Source organism: Salvelinus alpinus, chromosome 2, assembly GCF_045679555.1.
Source record: "Salvelinus alpinus chromosome 2, SLU_Salpinus.1, whole genome shotgun sequence".
NCBI lineage: Eukaryota > Metazoa > Chordata > Actinopteri > Salmoniformes > Salmonidae > Salvelinus > Salvelinus alpinus.
This window is the reverse complement of record NC_092087.1, coordinates 50604995-50621540: the sequence shown is the minus strand read 5'-3', so window position 1 is coordinate 50621540 and position 16546 is coordinate 50604995. Positions and strand designations below refer to the sequence as shown.

General features: G+C 43.5%; 1 protein-coding gene across 2 annotated transcripts; it reads right to left on the bottom strand.

Annotated features, from left to right (window-relative positions):
* Positions 1 to 348: 348 nt before the first annotated feature.
* On the bottom strand, positions 349 to 14033 carry LOC139543007 (hyaluronidase-2-like). Of its 2 annotated transcripts, none has more exons than XM_071349087.1 (4): positions 13866 to 14033; positions 7434 to 8400; positions 3152 to 3241; positions 349 to 2582 (listed from the first exon to the last, which is right to left on the bottom strand). In XM_071349087.1, exons 2-4 carry the CDS (start codon positions 8382 to 8384, stop codon positions 2190 to 2192), a joined length of 1434 nt encoding a protein of 477 aa, XP_071205188.1. In that variant the 5' UTR covers positions 8385 to 8400; positions 13866 to 14033; the 3' UTR covers positions 349 to 2189. The 2 variants fall into 2 exon arrangements, with proteins under 2 accessions (XP_071205188.1, XP_071205179.1); XM_071349078.1 differs by lacking the exon at positions 13866 to 14033 and adding an exon at positions 11895 to 12160.
* Between the last annotated feature and the right edge of the window lie 2513 nt (positions 14034 to 16546).

Sequence of the window (16546 nt, the reverse complement as noted above, 5' to 3'; positions counted from 1 at the left end):
CTTTGACGGGGGGGGTCCCTAAAGAAGCAGAGGCTCAGTCTGGTTTTAGTTATAAAACAAGGCTCACTCTGTACTCTCAGCCCAATATTGCTTTTTGGAAGAAAGAAAAAAAATCAAGAGGGGAAAAAAGGAAGGTAAAAGGCACAGAGGGGAGGAGCCCAAGGAACAGCTACCAAGTGGCAAAGGCCCTCACGTGATGACATGGTAAAATCCTACAAAAACTCAATTTAGCTTCTCTATACTGATCATTCATGGGGGACAAACATTTGAAACAGCTCACCCTGCAACACGTGGCAAGTGATTAAACTCTGACTCACCATGATGTAAATAATGACAGAACAGCATAAATCCAAGATTCAAATTCATTGAGAGCCTTTTTATATTTCAAGTTTAAATGTAAATAACTACTAATTACAATTACATCCAATCCACATGTGACAGTAAATGAGAAGCATGTTTGGGACATAAATAAGAGCAGTGAAGATGACCAACACAGAGCCCCCTGGAGGTCTGACTGTGGTCCCCTGAAAAAGCGCCCGGAGGGTCATGTCTAGATGGGATACAGCTTGTGAAATTGACGTCAAAGTAGATTTTTTTTTGTGCATTTCAGCAAACCCACCTAATTCTCCTAACCTGCTGTGTAAGTTATCCTAAACCTGTTACAAAAAATAAATTGACAAAAGCTGTATTCCTTCTAGATAAAAAAAACATGCATGAGGCCAGAGCCATTTTCAAAGGAATTTTGGTTTCAGGCAACAGAAGGAAGAATAGAGTAGAAACAAATGGCAAAACAGTGCTTTCAGTTTTGGTTTGCAATCCTCACAGACCCTCAAATAACATCTACAAAAGATAGATGGTAGAGGCACCAGAATAAGGATGAGACATGTTAGGCCAAACACACTTTTTGGAAAGACACTAGCATACTGTGTCATCTGTGCCGATGTGGTGTGTTCACAAATGTCAAAGGACAGGTTGGCTAAAAATATGAATTGAAAATGATTAGATGAGTCTTTCTTGCTAATGTGATTAAAATGTTGCAAAAGCAGTGCACGTGACACAGAAAGACAGCTATATAGATTAAAGGTATTCGTTGCCACAATACTGAAGCTCATGAATATTCGAGAGTCAGTTCCAAATATTCCAGTTATTTTCCACAACATTACAGACTTAAAAAAATAAGACCGTAGGAAAAGAGATTGTTACGAAAAGATAAACTTTTTTTAAAAGATTGCGTTTTTCCTTGTCCTATCTGCAGTTCTGCTAGATCAGAGCTGGGTGAAGGTATAGCCGTCTAGCCGAGAGAGGTAGGACTATCCAAGCACAGCGCAGGTCTCTTTGGACAAAAGCTTCACAGTGGAACAGTCTCCATCGAAAAGTAGCATTCTTGTTGTGTGGTGCGTTAGTTTCTGTTGTTGAGGTTTCTCAATTCCCTCGGTTCCACATAAGGCAAGAGAGAGAGAGGAACATTCTAACAAACTAGTCTCACTAGTAGTAACCTTACTACCGTAGTTAAATAAAAAAAATGTATACAAACTACTAAGCAAGTCGGTTAAGAACAAATTCTTATTTTCAATGACGGCCTAGGAACAGTGGGTTCTGCCCCTTGTTCAGGGGCAGAACGACGGATTTTTACCTTGTCAGCTAGGGGATTCAATCTAGCAACCTTTCGGTTACTGGCCCAACGCTCTAACCACTAGGCTACTTGCCGCCCGTAGTAACCTTACAACCTCTAAATGACACAGTTCACACAGACACACACACTCAATATACAGTTGAGGTCAGCATTCATACACATTACAGACATCTTAGTTCTGGCTGCTAGCTCCAGATGTCTTCCAGATCTGGTGAAGGGAGGGATAGACCAGTCCAGCATAGACCTTCCTTTCTACCTCACAGCACTCACAATAAAAACATAAAGTCAAAAATAGACGGCCTATTGTTTTCCCACTTCACATACTGTCCCTTTAGCTTGCGTGGGTAACTGAAGGGTACTGAGGAGCATCTTCAGTCCCCTCCTTCACCTTGTTGACAAATGGCACTCCCATGTCCTCTTCTCCATATGGATCAGTCCCACAGAACAGCTAGAGCCCATCCCTGACCAGGAATCTCCCTGAGGCCCAGCAAAGGCCAGGACCAAGGCGTGGTTGTTTCCCCCCATATTGCACGTTGTCAGCTCCTGCTCGCCTCCCTCAGTGGAGCAGAGTGAGAAGCCCTAGAGGGAGCAACAGGGTGAGTACAGACCAGACTCCCCAGACAGGTGCGGCAGCACTCTTCCCCAGCTCTCTCTGGGCACAGCCCTCGCCCTTGTACCCGCTGTAGCACTGGCACTGGAAGTGTTGCCTGTACCTAGCCAGCTCCCCCTGATCTAGCTGACCTGTCACCTTCAGCCTGCCCCCCTGGACGCTGATGCTGTGGGTGAGGGGGTTGAGGTGCAGGTAGGCGTCAGTGTCTGAGAGTGTGCGGAGGCAGCGGCCATGGGAGGTGCACAGCTGCCTGCTGCACAATTCTGCTGCCGTAGAGACGTTAAGCAGGTACTGTCCAAGCGGACCCCGTAGGTAGTCATTCAGACTGGAGCAGCTGGCCTGAGGGAGGGAGGGAGGAGAGCGAGAGAGTGAAACACAGGTGCAGACTCAGAATGGACCAACACACAGTAACATTTAAATTGTGGATAGACGGACAGGAAATAGTTGTTCCTGAGGGGAACACCAGGGGTGTATTCATTAGTCAGATTCCGTTGCAAAACGTTTTTCAACGGAAATCGTTGACTCCGAACAGAAAACGTTTTGCAACAAAAACTTGATTATATTGAAAAAAAAACATGTAGGTCCCTTCCAGTTTCGTTCTGTTTTCGCTGTTGGCTTCAGTTTGGTTCCTGCGACTAATGAATAAACCCCAGACTGATGACTCAAAAGTCATTATGCATAATCTATGAATGATCAAATAGGAGTGTGTCCCAAATGGAACCCTATTTCCCTACAGGGCCTTGGTCAAAAAGTAGTGCACTATGTAGGGAATAGGGACTTTTCAGGGAGAACACTCCCATTGCTGCTATTGTAGGTACGTTACAGAGGGGAACACCAGATTGATGACTCAAACTAAGCTATGGATAATCTATTCGTGATCAAAATAGCTCTTGAAGGAGAACACTCACTTTGCTGCTGGCGTAGGTATGGTCTCCCCAGACGATGACCCCAGCTGCTCCCAGGGCTACACTCTCCCCAATGGTGGACACCAGGTCTGTCTGCAGAAACACACACACACTCAGTCCGGCAGCACATTATGAACACACTGGCCATGTTTGAGATTGACTACATTGCAGCCAGCGACCAGACTGACAGATCTACAAATCTTAAATGAGTGGTCATTCATGACGTAAGGTGATTTGTAGGTCAGTCAGTCAGTGGCTGACCACTATGACGTTGAACGTAATCGATCTGAAACACACACCCTGCCCTCTATGAACAGGAACATGTCATCATTTAGTTAACACTGACCAGCTGAGCTCACCCATGCCCTTTACAGTTCACGCCTGCGTCCCAAATGGCACTCCTGTCCCCTTCATAGTGCACTACCGTTGACCAGGGCCCATAGAGCTGGTCGGCAGGTAGCCTAGTGGTTAGAGAGTTTGGCCAGTAACCGAAAGGTTGCTGGAGCGAATCCCCGAGCTGACAAGGTAAATATCTGTCGTTCTGCCCCTGAACAAGGCAGTCATTGTAAAGAAGAATTTGTTCTTAACTCACTTGCCTAGTTAAATAATGGTTAAATGAGCTCTGGTCAATAGTAGCGCCAGATGAGACGCATTTCCATTATACTCGACATTCTGAATCATCCAATCTATTCTCAAGACACCCTGATTTAAAACACAGACACCAGATGTGTCACTCTCCCACACACATCCTTTCGCTCTCACACACTCGTTCAACATGGAAAGATATAGGGCAATTATATCATGGAGTCGTCAGTTCAGACACACTCCAACGAAGAAATCAAGCATGGCGTTGGCAGGCCTGTAGGCTAACCGTGACACCTCGTTCATTCATTCAGAATATTCCGACACGCAAAAAAACCTCTCTCTCGGTCCGTCTCCCATCCAGTGTGTCTGTGTGAAGAGTGGTCCAGTGGGAAAGTAAACACTGACGCCCCGGCTGCCTGACGGCACCTCATTCATCCAGTCAGACACTAGTACCAACCTCTCCAACCACACACACTAGTACCAACTCCTACATCACCACCAGACACAAAAATTGCCAAAAGACTCCAGCCACCTGAGACATGTACTGTTCTCCATAGCCCGGCAGGCAGTACCGGTGCATCAAGGCTCAGACCAACAGACACCTAAACAGCTTCTATCCCCTGGCCATAACATTGTTAAATGGCTAACAACTACTGCTCCCCCTAATACCTACACTGCTGCTACTAAAATTATTATCAATTAGATTTATTACTACCACTACACTGTTTTTCATTGATTGCCATTAGTATCTATGTATCCTGCTACTGGTCACTATTACTCCCGTTTACATGTATATATTACCATAAGTATACAATATATACACAGTGTACAAAACATTAGGAACATGACAGACTGTCCAGGTGAAAGCTATGATCCCTTATGTCACTTGTTAAATCCACATCAAATCAGTGTAGTTGAAGGGAAGGAGACAGGTTAAAGAAGGATTTTTAAGCCTTGAGACATAGACTGTGTATGTGTGCCATTCAGAGGGTGAATGGGCAATAAAAAATGTTTTAACTGCCTTTGAAAGGGGTATGGTAGTAGGTGCCAGGCGCACCGGTTTGAGTGTGTCATGAACTGCAACGCTGCTGGGTTTTTCACGCTCAACAGTTTCCTGTGTGTATCAAGAATGGTCCACTACTCCAAGGACATCCAGCCAACTTGACACAACTGTGGGAAGCATTGGAGTCAACATGGGCCAGCATCCCTATGGAGCGCTTGGCACCTTGTAGAGTCCATGACCCGATGAATTGAGGCTGTTCTGAGGGCAAAAGAGGGTGCAACTCAATATTAGGAAGGTGTTCTTAATGTTTTGTACACTCATTGTATATTCCTGCTACCAGTCATTTTTCAGTTCTGTTTACATGTACAGTATAACAGCTAACGACTATAACAGCTTAGAAGCCTATCAATTAGTTTGTGACTCTAGTTTGGGTAAGGATCAGTTGCTTGAGACACAGTATTTTGTGCGCCGCTATGTGCACCCGCTATCTGCACGTGTGTGTTATTGGAAAGTTGGCGATGGGTAATGATATTTGGTGTAGAAACCGCAGACAGACAGACATATGTAGGTTTCTGGGGAAACACAGGCGACTCTGTTGCTAGTAATGAGTGTGTGTGTGTGTGTGTGTTCTATATTTAGCACCTGACATTATGTAAGCCATGGGCTTTAAAAAAGAAAAAAGAGAAAAAAGGAGAGCCGCACATTCTAGGAGCTCAGAGGAAGTCATTTTATAACCAACGTTTCGACAGGGTATAAAGCCTTTAACACTGTATGTGGTCTTGACTGTATGTGGTCTTGACATCTCACAGGGAGGCTCCTCTCATCAACCCTATTTAAAAACCGGAGAACATTTTGATGATGGATCATTAGATTTTTAGGCCCTGTCAAGAGTAACACCTGCTTTGCAAGACCAGAAGGAACCGGTCTGTGATTATCCACATCACTCAGAAAGACCGCACACTGATGCTCTTATGGAAACGTGATTGGCTGCATCTAAACAGGCAGTCTGATCTCCCCCCCCACTAATTGGTCTTTTGACCAATCACATCAGATCTTTCCACATCCAATCTTTTTCAGAGCTGATCTGATTGGTCAAGACCAATTAGTGAAAAAAAGATCAGAATTGTGTAAACACAGCCATGCAGTCACACACACACTCACTAAACTAAGACAATGCATTGGGGTGCAGAAGACCAGAGATGCTGAGGGTGGCTTTCAAGTGCATCTTTTTGTTGACAAAGAAAGCGGACTCAAACAGGCTGGAAAAAGATGGCGGAAGCGCACAATGAAGTGGATTCTGAATCTAATGGTGGTAAAATCAAGGACAATTGGAGTATTGTCCAAAAGAATGGGAAACGGAGCAAAGTAGTGTACAGTGATGAGAATGTCCCTTCGTATCTTGTAGGAGTGCGGTTTGTTAATGAGGAGCAGTTGAGCAGAGTACCAATCTTGAAGAAACCATTTCAGCTATCCAAACTGGTGGAGAGAGTGATGGGTAAAGTGAAGGCTGTGAGGTTCACGAGAGGCGGGCTTGTTTCGATTTTTTGTGCGTCTGCGGATCAGAAAGGAACGTGCGTTGCATCTCACCCGATTTGATAAGTTTGAAGTGTCCCTTCGGAACAGGGCACCCCTTAAGGGGGTTATAGCTGGCGTTTCGTGAGGTTATATTCCTGGAGTGCTTGATGCACGTCGGATGAATCGTGTGGTGAAGGGTGAAAATAATTAACAGTCTATATGGCAGTTACATTATATGGAGTTTCTCCCTGCAGTTGGGTTATATAAACTACAGTCAGAGCATTTATCCCAAGACCAATGCAGTGTGATCATTGTAAGGCTTTTGGACATGTTTCAAGTGTTTGCAGAAGGGAGAAGCCCGAAATGGCCAAGTTGTGGAAAAGAACATATCGTGCGTTTTAAAAGTGAGGAAAATGTGACATGTTGCAATTGTGGTGGGAACCATGAAGCTACATATTTCGATTGCCTGACAAGGGTAAAAGAGAATGAGGTGGCCAAATGCAGGGCTGTCCAGAGCATTTCATATGCAGCAGCTGTTAATGGTTGAGGGTTTGAATGGTGCTCCTGAAGAGTCCATGGTGGTGGAAAGGCCTTCACTGCAGGGGTTGCCTTTCACCAGCAGGACCCTGATATTTTAAAGGTTAAGAAGGTGGACTTTGTGGCCTTTATAGCTATGGTGATTAATGGCACTGCCAAGGTGGAGAGAAGGTCCAGGAAGATAGATATTGTGGATGCGGTGGAGTTACATGGAATATTGGCACAAGCCGTACCACCCTCTCAGGCCCTAGAACCCGAGAAGGAAGATATGGAGATTTGAAAGAAGGAAGAAGTGGGAGTTTTGTTTTTGTCAATGTACTATTTTTATTTGGGTGGATTAAGGATTAGGGAAACTATCACATATGGATTTTCTTTACCTCGTTTTTGTTATCAACCCGTCCAGTTGGCTGCGGCAATATACCTTTTTGGGGGTTGTAGTCCGCCATAAAACCCACAGAAGAATTAACTGAGAAAAGCAGCTATAGAAACAGTCCGCTGAGAATTTCAAAAGCTACTGTGCGCCAGGCTGACATCTTACTGGAATAACAATAACAGTGATATCAGGTCTCTGCACAGCACAAGCTATGGTCGTGGTGAGTAGCCTAATATCTATAGGTACAGAATTAGACAACGTCAGGCCCTCACCTCAGTCAGCGGAGTCAGCTCGTTGGCATACGTAGGCCGGGTGTAGACGAAGACGGGCCGTGCCACCCCGTCGCCCGCCGAAGCCAGCCGCATCCCCTCCTTCACCCGGTTCCGGACAAACTGGCGCCCGAACGTGGTGGAGCTCAGCACCTTGCCCATGTAGACTGAAGGGAACAGAGCCGTGCTCTCAGTCCACAGCCAGGTGAGCTGGTCATTACGGGCCACCTCCACATCAGGGCAGCGGCCTGTGTAGTTCTTCAGGCCGCTCCGGTAGTCGTGGTTGTAGCAATCTGGGAACAGGTAGAACCCCCACAGTTGGTTAGGACGCAGGCTCTTGGCCAGCCTGAGGGTCTCCAGCATGAACTTTCGGGCCGACAGCTCAAACTCCTGCTGAGCCACTTTCCCCACTCGCTCCAGGGGCCAATCCGGGTTTTTCTCGGCCACTAGTTTCCGGGATTGGTCCCGGTACACGTTCTTGACGTCCCAGTTGCGGATCCACAGCGGACGCCACTCCTCCCAGTCAATGACGGCGAGGCCTTTGGCGTTTGGTTCGCGTATGTATTTGTGCACACCTTCGGGCATCTTCTCCTGGTGCTGCATGAGACTGGCGGCCTGAGGGATTCCACCGTTCACCGCGGTGCCGTCACGCTCGTAATACGGGTACAGCCCTAACCGGTCCTTATAGAAGATGGTGAGGTTCTGTCTGACGAAGCCCTCGTTGGGTGAAGCTACGATCTGGAACTGCTCCAGCGGGAAATGCACACCGTGCCGGGGGCCACAGTCCTCCGTTGGGGCATTCCAGGCGAGGAGCAAAGGCTTCTGGGAGAACAGGGGCCATCTAGTGGGCTTCAGCTCTTCAGCTCGGACATTCCTGGGAACGAGCAGAGCCAGGAGCAGCAGCCAGGGAAGCTGGACAGTCAGGGCCAGGAGAGTGTGAAGCGCTAACCCCATGACCACCTTCTCTGCCCTGGAAGAGACACACAATGACAATGCAGATCTTTAAAAACACAGCCAACGGAATCAGTCTCTCCAGTTAGTTTCTCTGTATAGACTATATAATTTGGCCTTGATCCAAAGTAAGCTATTGCTGAATGAAAGGGCATGTTTACTGTCCCTTAGGTGCCCTCACAAAAACTATTTCTCACTGTGTTGTGTAATAATTACCCTTGAGCAAGAGTGGGTGTGTTATCGACAGCAAATCAACATTTTCTTTCACACACTGATTGGCACACATATACTGGAAATGACCATCCAACATGACAGGGTATAATAACGTGTAAGATAGAGGGACATTTAAAATTACATTTTGGTACTCTACTAACATTGATTGATTAAAGGTAATGTAAGCCTTAGGGCTGACCCCAATTAGTTGTTAGGCTGTTGGTCGACCGAGATTGTTTTAGTCGAGCAGTAACAAATATATATACACTACACACAGTACCAGTCAAAGGTCTGGACACACCTACTCATTCAAGTGTTTTTCTTTACTTTTACTACTTTCTAAATTGTAGAATAATAGTGAAGACATCAAAACTATGAAATAACACATATGGAAACATGTAGTAACCAAAACAAAGAGTTAAATCAAAATATATTTTATGTTTGAGATTCTTCAAAGTAGCCACCCTTTGCCTTTGACACTTTTGCGCACTCTTGGCATTCTCTCAACCAGCTTCATGAGGTAGTCACCTGGAATGCATTTCAATTAACAGGTGTGACTTGTTAATTTGTGGATTTTTTTCTTTAATGCATTTGAGACAATCAGTTGTGTTGTGACAGGGTAAGGGGGTATGCAGAAGATAGCCCTATTTGGTAAAAGACCAAGTCCAAGAACAGCTTAAATAAGCATAGAGAAACAACAATCCATCATTAGTTTAAGACATGAAGGTCAGCCAATCCTGAACATTTCAAGAACTTTGAACATTTCTTCAAGTGCAGTTGCAAAAAACATCAAGCACTATGATGAAACTGGCTCTCATGAGGACCGCCACAGGAAAGGAAGACCCAGAGTTACCTCTGCTGCAGAGGATAAGTTCATTAGTTACCAGCCTCAGAAATTGCAGCCTAAATAGATGCTTCAGAGTTCAAGTAACAGACATCTCAACATTAACTGTTCAGAGGAGACTACATGAATCAGGCCTTCATGGTCAAATTGCTGCAAAGAAACCACTACTAAAGGACACCAATTAGAAGAAGAGACTTGCTTGGGCCAAGAAACACGAGCGATGGACATTAGACTGATGGAAATCTGTCCTTTAATCTGATGAGTCCAAATTTTAGATTTTTGGTTCTAACCGTGAAAGGGAAAAATGTAATGCTCTGATCCAATGGAAACATCATAAAATAGGTCTACCTGATTACTTCTTATCAGTGCTGGACTTGGACTGAAATACGTTCCAGTACTCATTTTGTGTACGGGCACTGTTTATATTTAGATATATGAACTCTACAATACTTCTGAGCTAATAAGAGGAACAGGAGCTCAAGCAGGAGAAAATTTGAGGTGCTGGTACTCAGCTCCGGTTAGCTCCTGCCCAAGTCAAGCACTGTCTATTATCCCTTGCGCAAATAGCCTACAGTTGTGTCTGTCACGAGCTCATTGGCCGCTGAAAACTGAGGGCCCAGAATATTTTATTCAATGTTGCAAGTTCGCTAGCACAAGTTTCGGGCCTGACCCAAGTTAATACAATGTTTCTAGTATGCCGCAGACAGGCCGTGTGTAGCCAATGTGATTTCAGATATTTATTTTTATCAGTATATTATTTTTTACCTGCAGGCTGCAATGTTTTTATTTGTTGGCTTTATGTAGGCTATTTTTACATAGTTGGCAATGGAAGTAACTTTTTAGGTTAGTATCATTTTCATTTAGATAGAATTTTGATTAACCACCTTACAATGATTGAGATATGGAGACGTTATTATAAATTTAATTAAACTTTCACAATTTTTTTTGCAGCCTCCTCGTGTAGCCTATTACCAGCAACTTCAGGAGAGTAATGGCAGAGTCTGCAAAAGCCAGCAGGAGGTTGGGTCAGGTTAAGTTTTTTTATTTCGGTTATCTGGATCTCTGGCACCCTCTTAAGGAATTGGTCTTATTCATCAAATGGTAAGCTTAAAGCATCAGACGAGCTCAATGCATATAATTGATTTTATTGAAACACATCGGTTGTGTCTATATGGAAAAAATACACATTTAAAATATTTAATTATAGGAATTATAGATTTTTTATTTTTGGGGGACAGCCCTAGTAGGTCTACAGTAAAAATACTAAAATAAAAGCATAGGCAAAGAGACAGACAGAGAACTGACTGACAATGTGTGGCCGATGTGAAATGGCTAGCTAGTTAGCGGTGGTGCGCGCTAATAGTGTTTCAATCGGTGACGTAACGATGCTTCGTGAGTGACTGTGGTTGATGTGTGCAGAGGGTCCCTGGTTCGAGCCCAGGTTGGGGCGAGGAGAGGGACGGAAGCTATACTGTTACAAATGCATGGGTATATAATATCTTATTTCTGTCCATGTCCTTGTAGACAAATACTGATGACTGCATTTGACCTTGCCTGGCAATCAGACTGATACCTTTGGTTCACAGTCAGATTAATTCCATACATCTGTTTGTAAAATTGCCTCCTACAAGCCAAAATGTTTAATACAATTATATTTTAACTTACAATACCGGTTGTCCAGTGCGGTAGGCCCTTTTGCAGGTAGGAATGTGAGACAATATATACACAGGAAAGTATAATTAAATAAACGTTTAAGTGCTTTTAGTGTGCTCAGATTTATATCACCTGAAGCATGCACATAACCATTTTATTGGCAAGTATGCATGCTTTTTTAAGTCTTGTGAGCATGATTCCGGTGATAGAACTCTCGCACTACAAACGCTCTGAAAAGTTGGTAATTATACTTTCCTATGGCTGTATTGTCTCACATTCTTACCTGAAAAAAAACAACCACATGGAAAACCGGTAAAGTAAAAAATATAATTTTATTCAACACTGGCTTGTAGGCCTAGAGGTCGCGAGAGGAAACTTTTATGATCCAAACGCTCATTTCTGCCGGACGTAGAACTGAATGCAATTCAAGTTGTGTCAATTTCTGCTGCCTTTGACACGATCCGAATAGAACAATACACTCAAATGTAAAACCAAACCAGCTCGCCAGTTTCCCACAATGTGATTGGTCTGAATGATTATCATTAAATTAAACGAATACGTTTGTGAAGTAATTAACGTTATATGAATACGAAATTCACCACAAACGCATTCGAGCACACGTTGTAGCGGTAAATGCCGACAAAGTTAGCAAGAGCTAGTTTCACAGTCCTGCGTTTACGTACTACTACATTGTAGCCAAACACAATAGAACGGACCAGTGTGTGATACAGTTACGAACTGGGCAATAATATCACACTACTCGTTCGAAATGTAGCAACATTAGTTGACCAAGTGATTCTGACCTGTAGCACACGACTCTCTCGGTCCCAGGACACCGGTTTATTCCACTCGTGTGGTTTCAAACAAAAAACGAGATAGACGACTCTGCCGAGTTCCTGGTATACATATCATTATGATGGAAATGTTCCAGCAGTTTTCTTGCTGACAACATATTATATTTCGTGCAAATCCTATATGGCCTACGTCACTTAATGTTCGGCATTGAGCCCAGTTCCAACTTCCAAGTAAAAGTATTCGAGGTGCTACGAGTTCAGCACTGCTCGTTCTATTCAACGGGAAATGGGCGATACATTTCGAAATTGACGTCAATGTTTAGGCTACTTTGTCTTACGGATCAATAAAACATCTATGTCAGTGGTCTAATGAATGGGGGGGGGGGGGGGAATGTGTATGTTAAAGCAATAGTAATATCTTTCTATGGCTTTTTTGATTTGATATTTGCTTCCGATTACACCCCTTAAATTGCAATAGTGGTTTAGTCTTCCAATTTCTCTGAGGAAGGGATATCACTGGCACTGCTTGAGCTGAACTACTGTACAACGACCTCTAGCTAGCCTAATAATACCAGCATCACATTACAGTAGTGTGGATGTCCACTTTAAACGAGCATATAAACATTATTGGCGGTAGATGGCTTGTTAGTATGTGTGTGTGTTATAATTCAATTACAATATTGTAGTCCTTACTGATAATTTTCTGGGAACTGAAAAGCTATGTGATCATAGCTACTCGTTACAACTTTTCACAACTTTTCAGGAAACTGCAATAAAGCTTGCAGCAATAAAGCGTACAGCTGTGTAACTACATCCTTTCATCCACGGTTCACCCCCTAGAAAGCAGGATGTCAGCAGCCTTTGAGTTTGCTGTGGACATAGCTGCTGTTCCTGAAAGAGTTGGAACCACTGACTCCCGGTGCTGACTCACCTGGTGGGTTCAAAAAAACGTAGATTGGGAAAACTTCTCCCGTGGGTGCTGACCAAGCATATCAAAACCTAAAGCAGGAAATTCTGTCTCTCTTTCTCACTCTCTGTTTGCTTCTTCACAGATGCCATTTCAGTACAGGGAACACAGAAGACCAGACCATTTTAAGTGATATGTGATACCTAAAGGTATCTTAAACAGGGCTTGCTTTACATCAGTGCCATGTGTATCTGTCTGTAGGCTAGTCTGTCTGCACTGAACGTCCATGGTTGAAAGCCTTGCTCTTTGCTCCTCTCGAAGCCCTGTGGAGTGAGCAGTAATCGGGGCTTTAGTTTGGAGTTGCTACTAACACACCTGGAGTTAGCCTACAGTAGTAGTGAAGCCTCTACAGTAGAGAGGGACTGCGTTATTGCTGCTTTCATTTAGCAAAATGCAATCAGTGCCATAGTATGCCACCCACAGCTAGGCAGCTATTGACACAGATGTGTGCCACAGGAGGTTGGTGGCATCTTAATTGGGGAGAACGGGCTCGTGGTTATGGCTGGAGCGGAATCAGTGGAAAGGTATCAAATACATCAAACACATGGTTTCCACTTCTGAACACGACTGTCTCCCGTACATAGAACACACACACACACACACACACACACATGCCCGTATGCACACACGGACACTCACTAACTCATACACACACACATTAAACATATATGAAAAAGCTGAAAACAGTTGTTAGAGGAAATTGTCATATTATCTAATTAAAATTACTTTACGCATTGAGGCCTGTGTGTGGTATTGTTAAAAATGCATTAACGTGATGTGCCTCCTGTCATAGCAGATAACACACACTGTGTCTGAAATACAGCTCTTAATCATGCTGGGATAACTGATTCAAGTAGTAGAGCACATCATTTTTTATAAACATTTTTTATATTATAATAAGTAATACATTCAGAGTAAGAAATAGAGTTAAAAAAAATAAGAACGCAGACAAATATGTGCTACAAATATGTGACCCTGTAATCAGTTGTTGAATGAATCTGTCTCCCACTTACCCAACAGAGGCTACAGTCCTTTTCCTCTGAAATCTACCGAAGAGGTATGTGTAGTATAGACCAGTTGCTCTCCCCCTTATAACATTGGCTTAAGTGTCTTGGGTCCCCCTGCATTGAAAGTCCTTTGAATGTGCCAGTAGGTCAGGCAGAGGTGCACTGCCTCTCTCTCTCTGTTAGAAAAAACAGCCTTACATCTTATTTCAACCTTTGGCAGACCCCACCTCTGTCCCTCCCCCATAACCCTGACAACCTGACCCCAGGCTCATGAATTCAATAAAATATACCACTCTCACCAGGGGCTCAAACAAACCAAGAGGCACTTCCTTTCCTCTCACGCTCACAAGTAAATTCAGATTTTCCCCTTCATTTATGAGTAGACTGACAGGTTGTTGGACTAGGTATTGGACTAGGTATACATTCTATGAAGCATAGAGATACTTATTATACAATACAAATTATTACAAGACAATCCTCAAAGGCACAAACCCTACAAAAAATCCTGTTTGTGTGTGTTTGTGCATTAAGGTACATGATAGAGTTGAGCTTTTAAGCCAGGGGTTTTCTTTGTTTTTGTCACTGATCAGCTGACTGCAGGACGACCCAAAGCATCTCCCATTGTCCAGCTATTGACACATAAGACCTCTGTGGTAGGAACATTGCCACTTTGTGCTGTAATGTGTTGAGCCCTATATAATAGTCACTTTCTCATTGAGTGATAGACCCTGTCCTCAGTGTGTCCCTATATACTGTAGGCAGAAACAAAAGCTGCTTTTATACGCTGGGCATAAGCAACAGTTCCTAGGCCATAGGTCAAAGGCAGCTTGTGAATAATCATTAGTGCCAGTTAGTGGGGTGACATGGGTTACGGTAAAAATAGGGAGTCAAGGTATTAACTATGTTAATTATTATCATCAAGTTCAGATCTTCAACAGGTTGCTCAGTCTGAACTTTATGTAGGTTTTAGCAGTACCTTTGTACTAGTCTTGCACTACCAGACATCACACCATATTCTAGTTAGTTTCTATGGATACATTTAGAACGACTGGCGTCAATACTGCCTTGTTACAGACGTTCACTGCTAGTGATGGTAGTAATTATCCCTTTCTCTGCCGTCACCATATTTAACATTACAGAACTATAGGATAGAATTGGGTAGAACCTCTGGATGTCTCCAATCAAAATAGTTTGCATTCCACTTTGGCAAAATGTAATAGTTTTGAATTCCACCCCTGAAGAGGTAAACTGAGACGAGATGGGGCCAATTCAAAGACTCCTGTCCTGCATGGGGAATTTGACCTTTGACCCACTGGCTCTACCTTCATCTGCATCCCCATAATACCACAGCCCTGTGAGGACATAAGAGATGGTCAGGGATAACAGAAAAGCCACATGATGTAGAGGAAAATGGCTCCTTGAATCCTTGTCTTTCCAAATGGCTCCTTGTCTTTCTTTGGCTTTCGTTTGCTTTAATGTCCTTGCATTTCCTGATGTGTTCACATTCGTTTACAGTTCGGTTGGCTCCAGTCCCACCCACAAAATGTGTCATGGTAATTCACTAAATGCAACATGACGCAAAATTCAGTGGAATGACAACTACAAAACATTCTGAAGGGAGTGGCTTGCTGACAGCCAGAAATAAAAAAAAATATGATTCCCTTCTCAGAAGTGTGATTCTAGAAGTACTTCTTCTTCCCTGAACTGAAAGAAAAATGTCCTCCAGGGAAATGGACATGAGTTATTTTCCGTGGTTGACACAGACACGCTCAGGAAAGTGATATCACAACTTAAACCTTCTACCTGCCCTTTTGATCATCTCCCCACCACCTTCTTCAAAACACTTTTTAATTGCATAATTAAAGAAGTGCAAGCCATTGTTATTCACTCCCTGTTCACAGGCACTTTCCCCACTGCACTAAAAACTGCTATGGTGAAACCCCTTATGAAGAAATGAAAATCTGGATTATTCAGCTCAGCTCTCTTTCGGCAAATCAACCCCCAAAAAACAGCAAATGTAGTTTTTTTTATTCCAATCTGGTTTTCGGTGCCCACCTCAGCACAGATACAGCCTTAGTTAAAGTGGTAAATTATATTAGAGCCAACACAGATGCCAAACCGCTCTCTGTCGTAGTCCTGGATTTAAGTGCTGCACTCGACACTGGTGACCATGATGTACTTCTGTAAAGACTGTAGAGGTGGGTTGGCCTCTCTGGTCCAGTTCTAAATTGGTGTAGGACCTATTTAAACGGTTGATAGTTTTTTGTACTGTTCAGTTGACATATGTTACCCCTTGGCAGCATTATCAGAAAGTACGGCATTGATTTTCACTGCTGCACAGACGATACACAACTTTACATTTCTGTGTCACCAGAGGATTTTAGCTCCGCAGATAAATGATTAGACTGTATTAGTGATTTAAATACTTCGATGGCTCACAACTTCCTCCAGCTAAATCAAGACAAGACAGAGGTACTTATTATTGGAGCCAAAGCACAGAGGGAGAATCTGGCCACACATCTGAATTCACAAGCAATAAATATAAAACACCAGGAAATAAACCTAGGTGTCATTTTAGATACTGAACTCAAAATTTCAAATCACACGCTAGGAATGTGACCACCTGAGGAACATTGCCAAGGTGTGGCTGTTTCTATCTCAGGCTGATACAGAGAAACTCATCCATG

What these genes read in the sequence shown, in the direction of transcription:
- LOC139543007 (XM_071349087.1), bottom strand. Translation starts at nt 8,384, where the DNA reads ATGGGGTTAGCGCTTCACACTCTCCTGGCCCTGACTGTCCAGCTTCCC. An exon ending in AGCTGACTCCGCTGACTGAG is followed by an intron (nt 3,242 to 7,433) that starts GTGAGGGCCTGA and finishes GTGTTTCTGCAG; the next exon opens with ACAGACCTGGTGTCCACCAT. An exon ending in ATACCTACGCCAGCAGCAAA is followed by an intron (nt 2,583 to 3,151) that starts GTGAGTGTTCTC and finishes TCCCTCCCTCAG; the next exon opens with GCCAGCTGCTCCAGTCTGAA.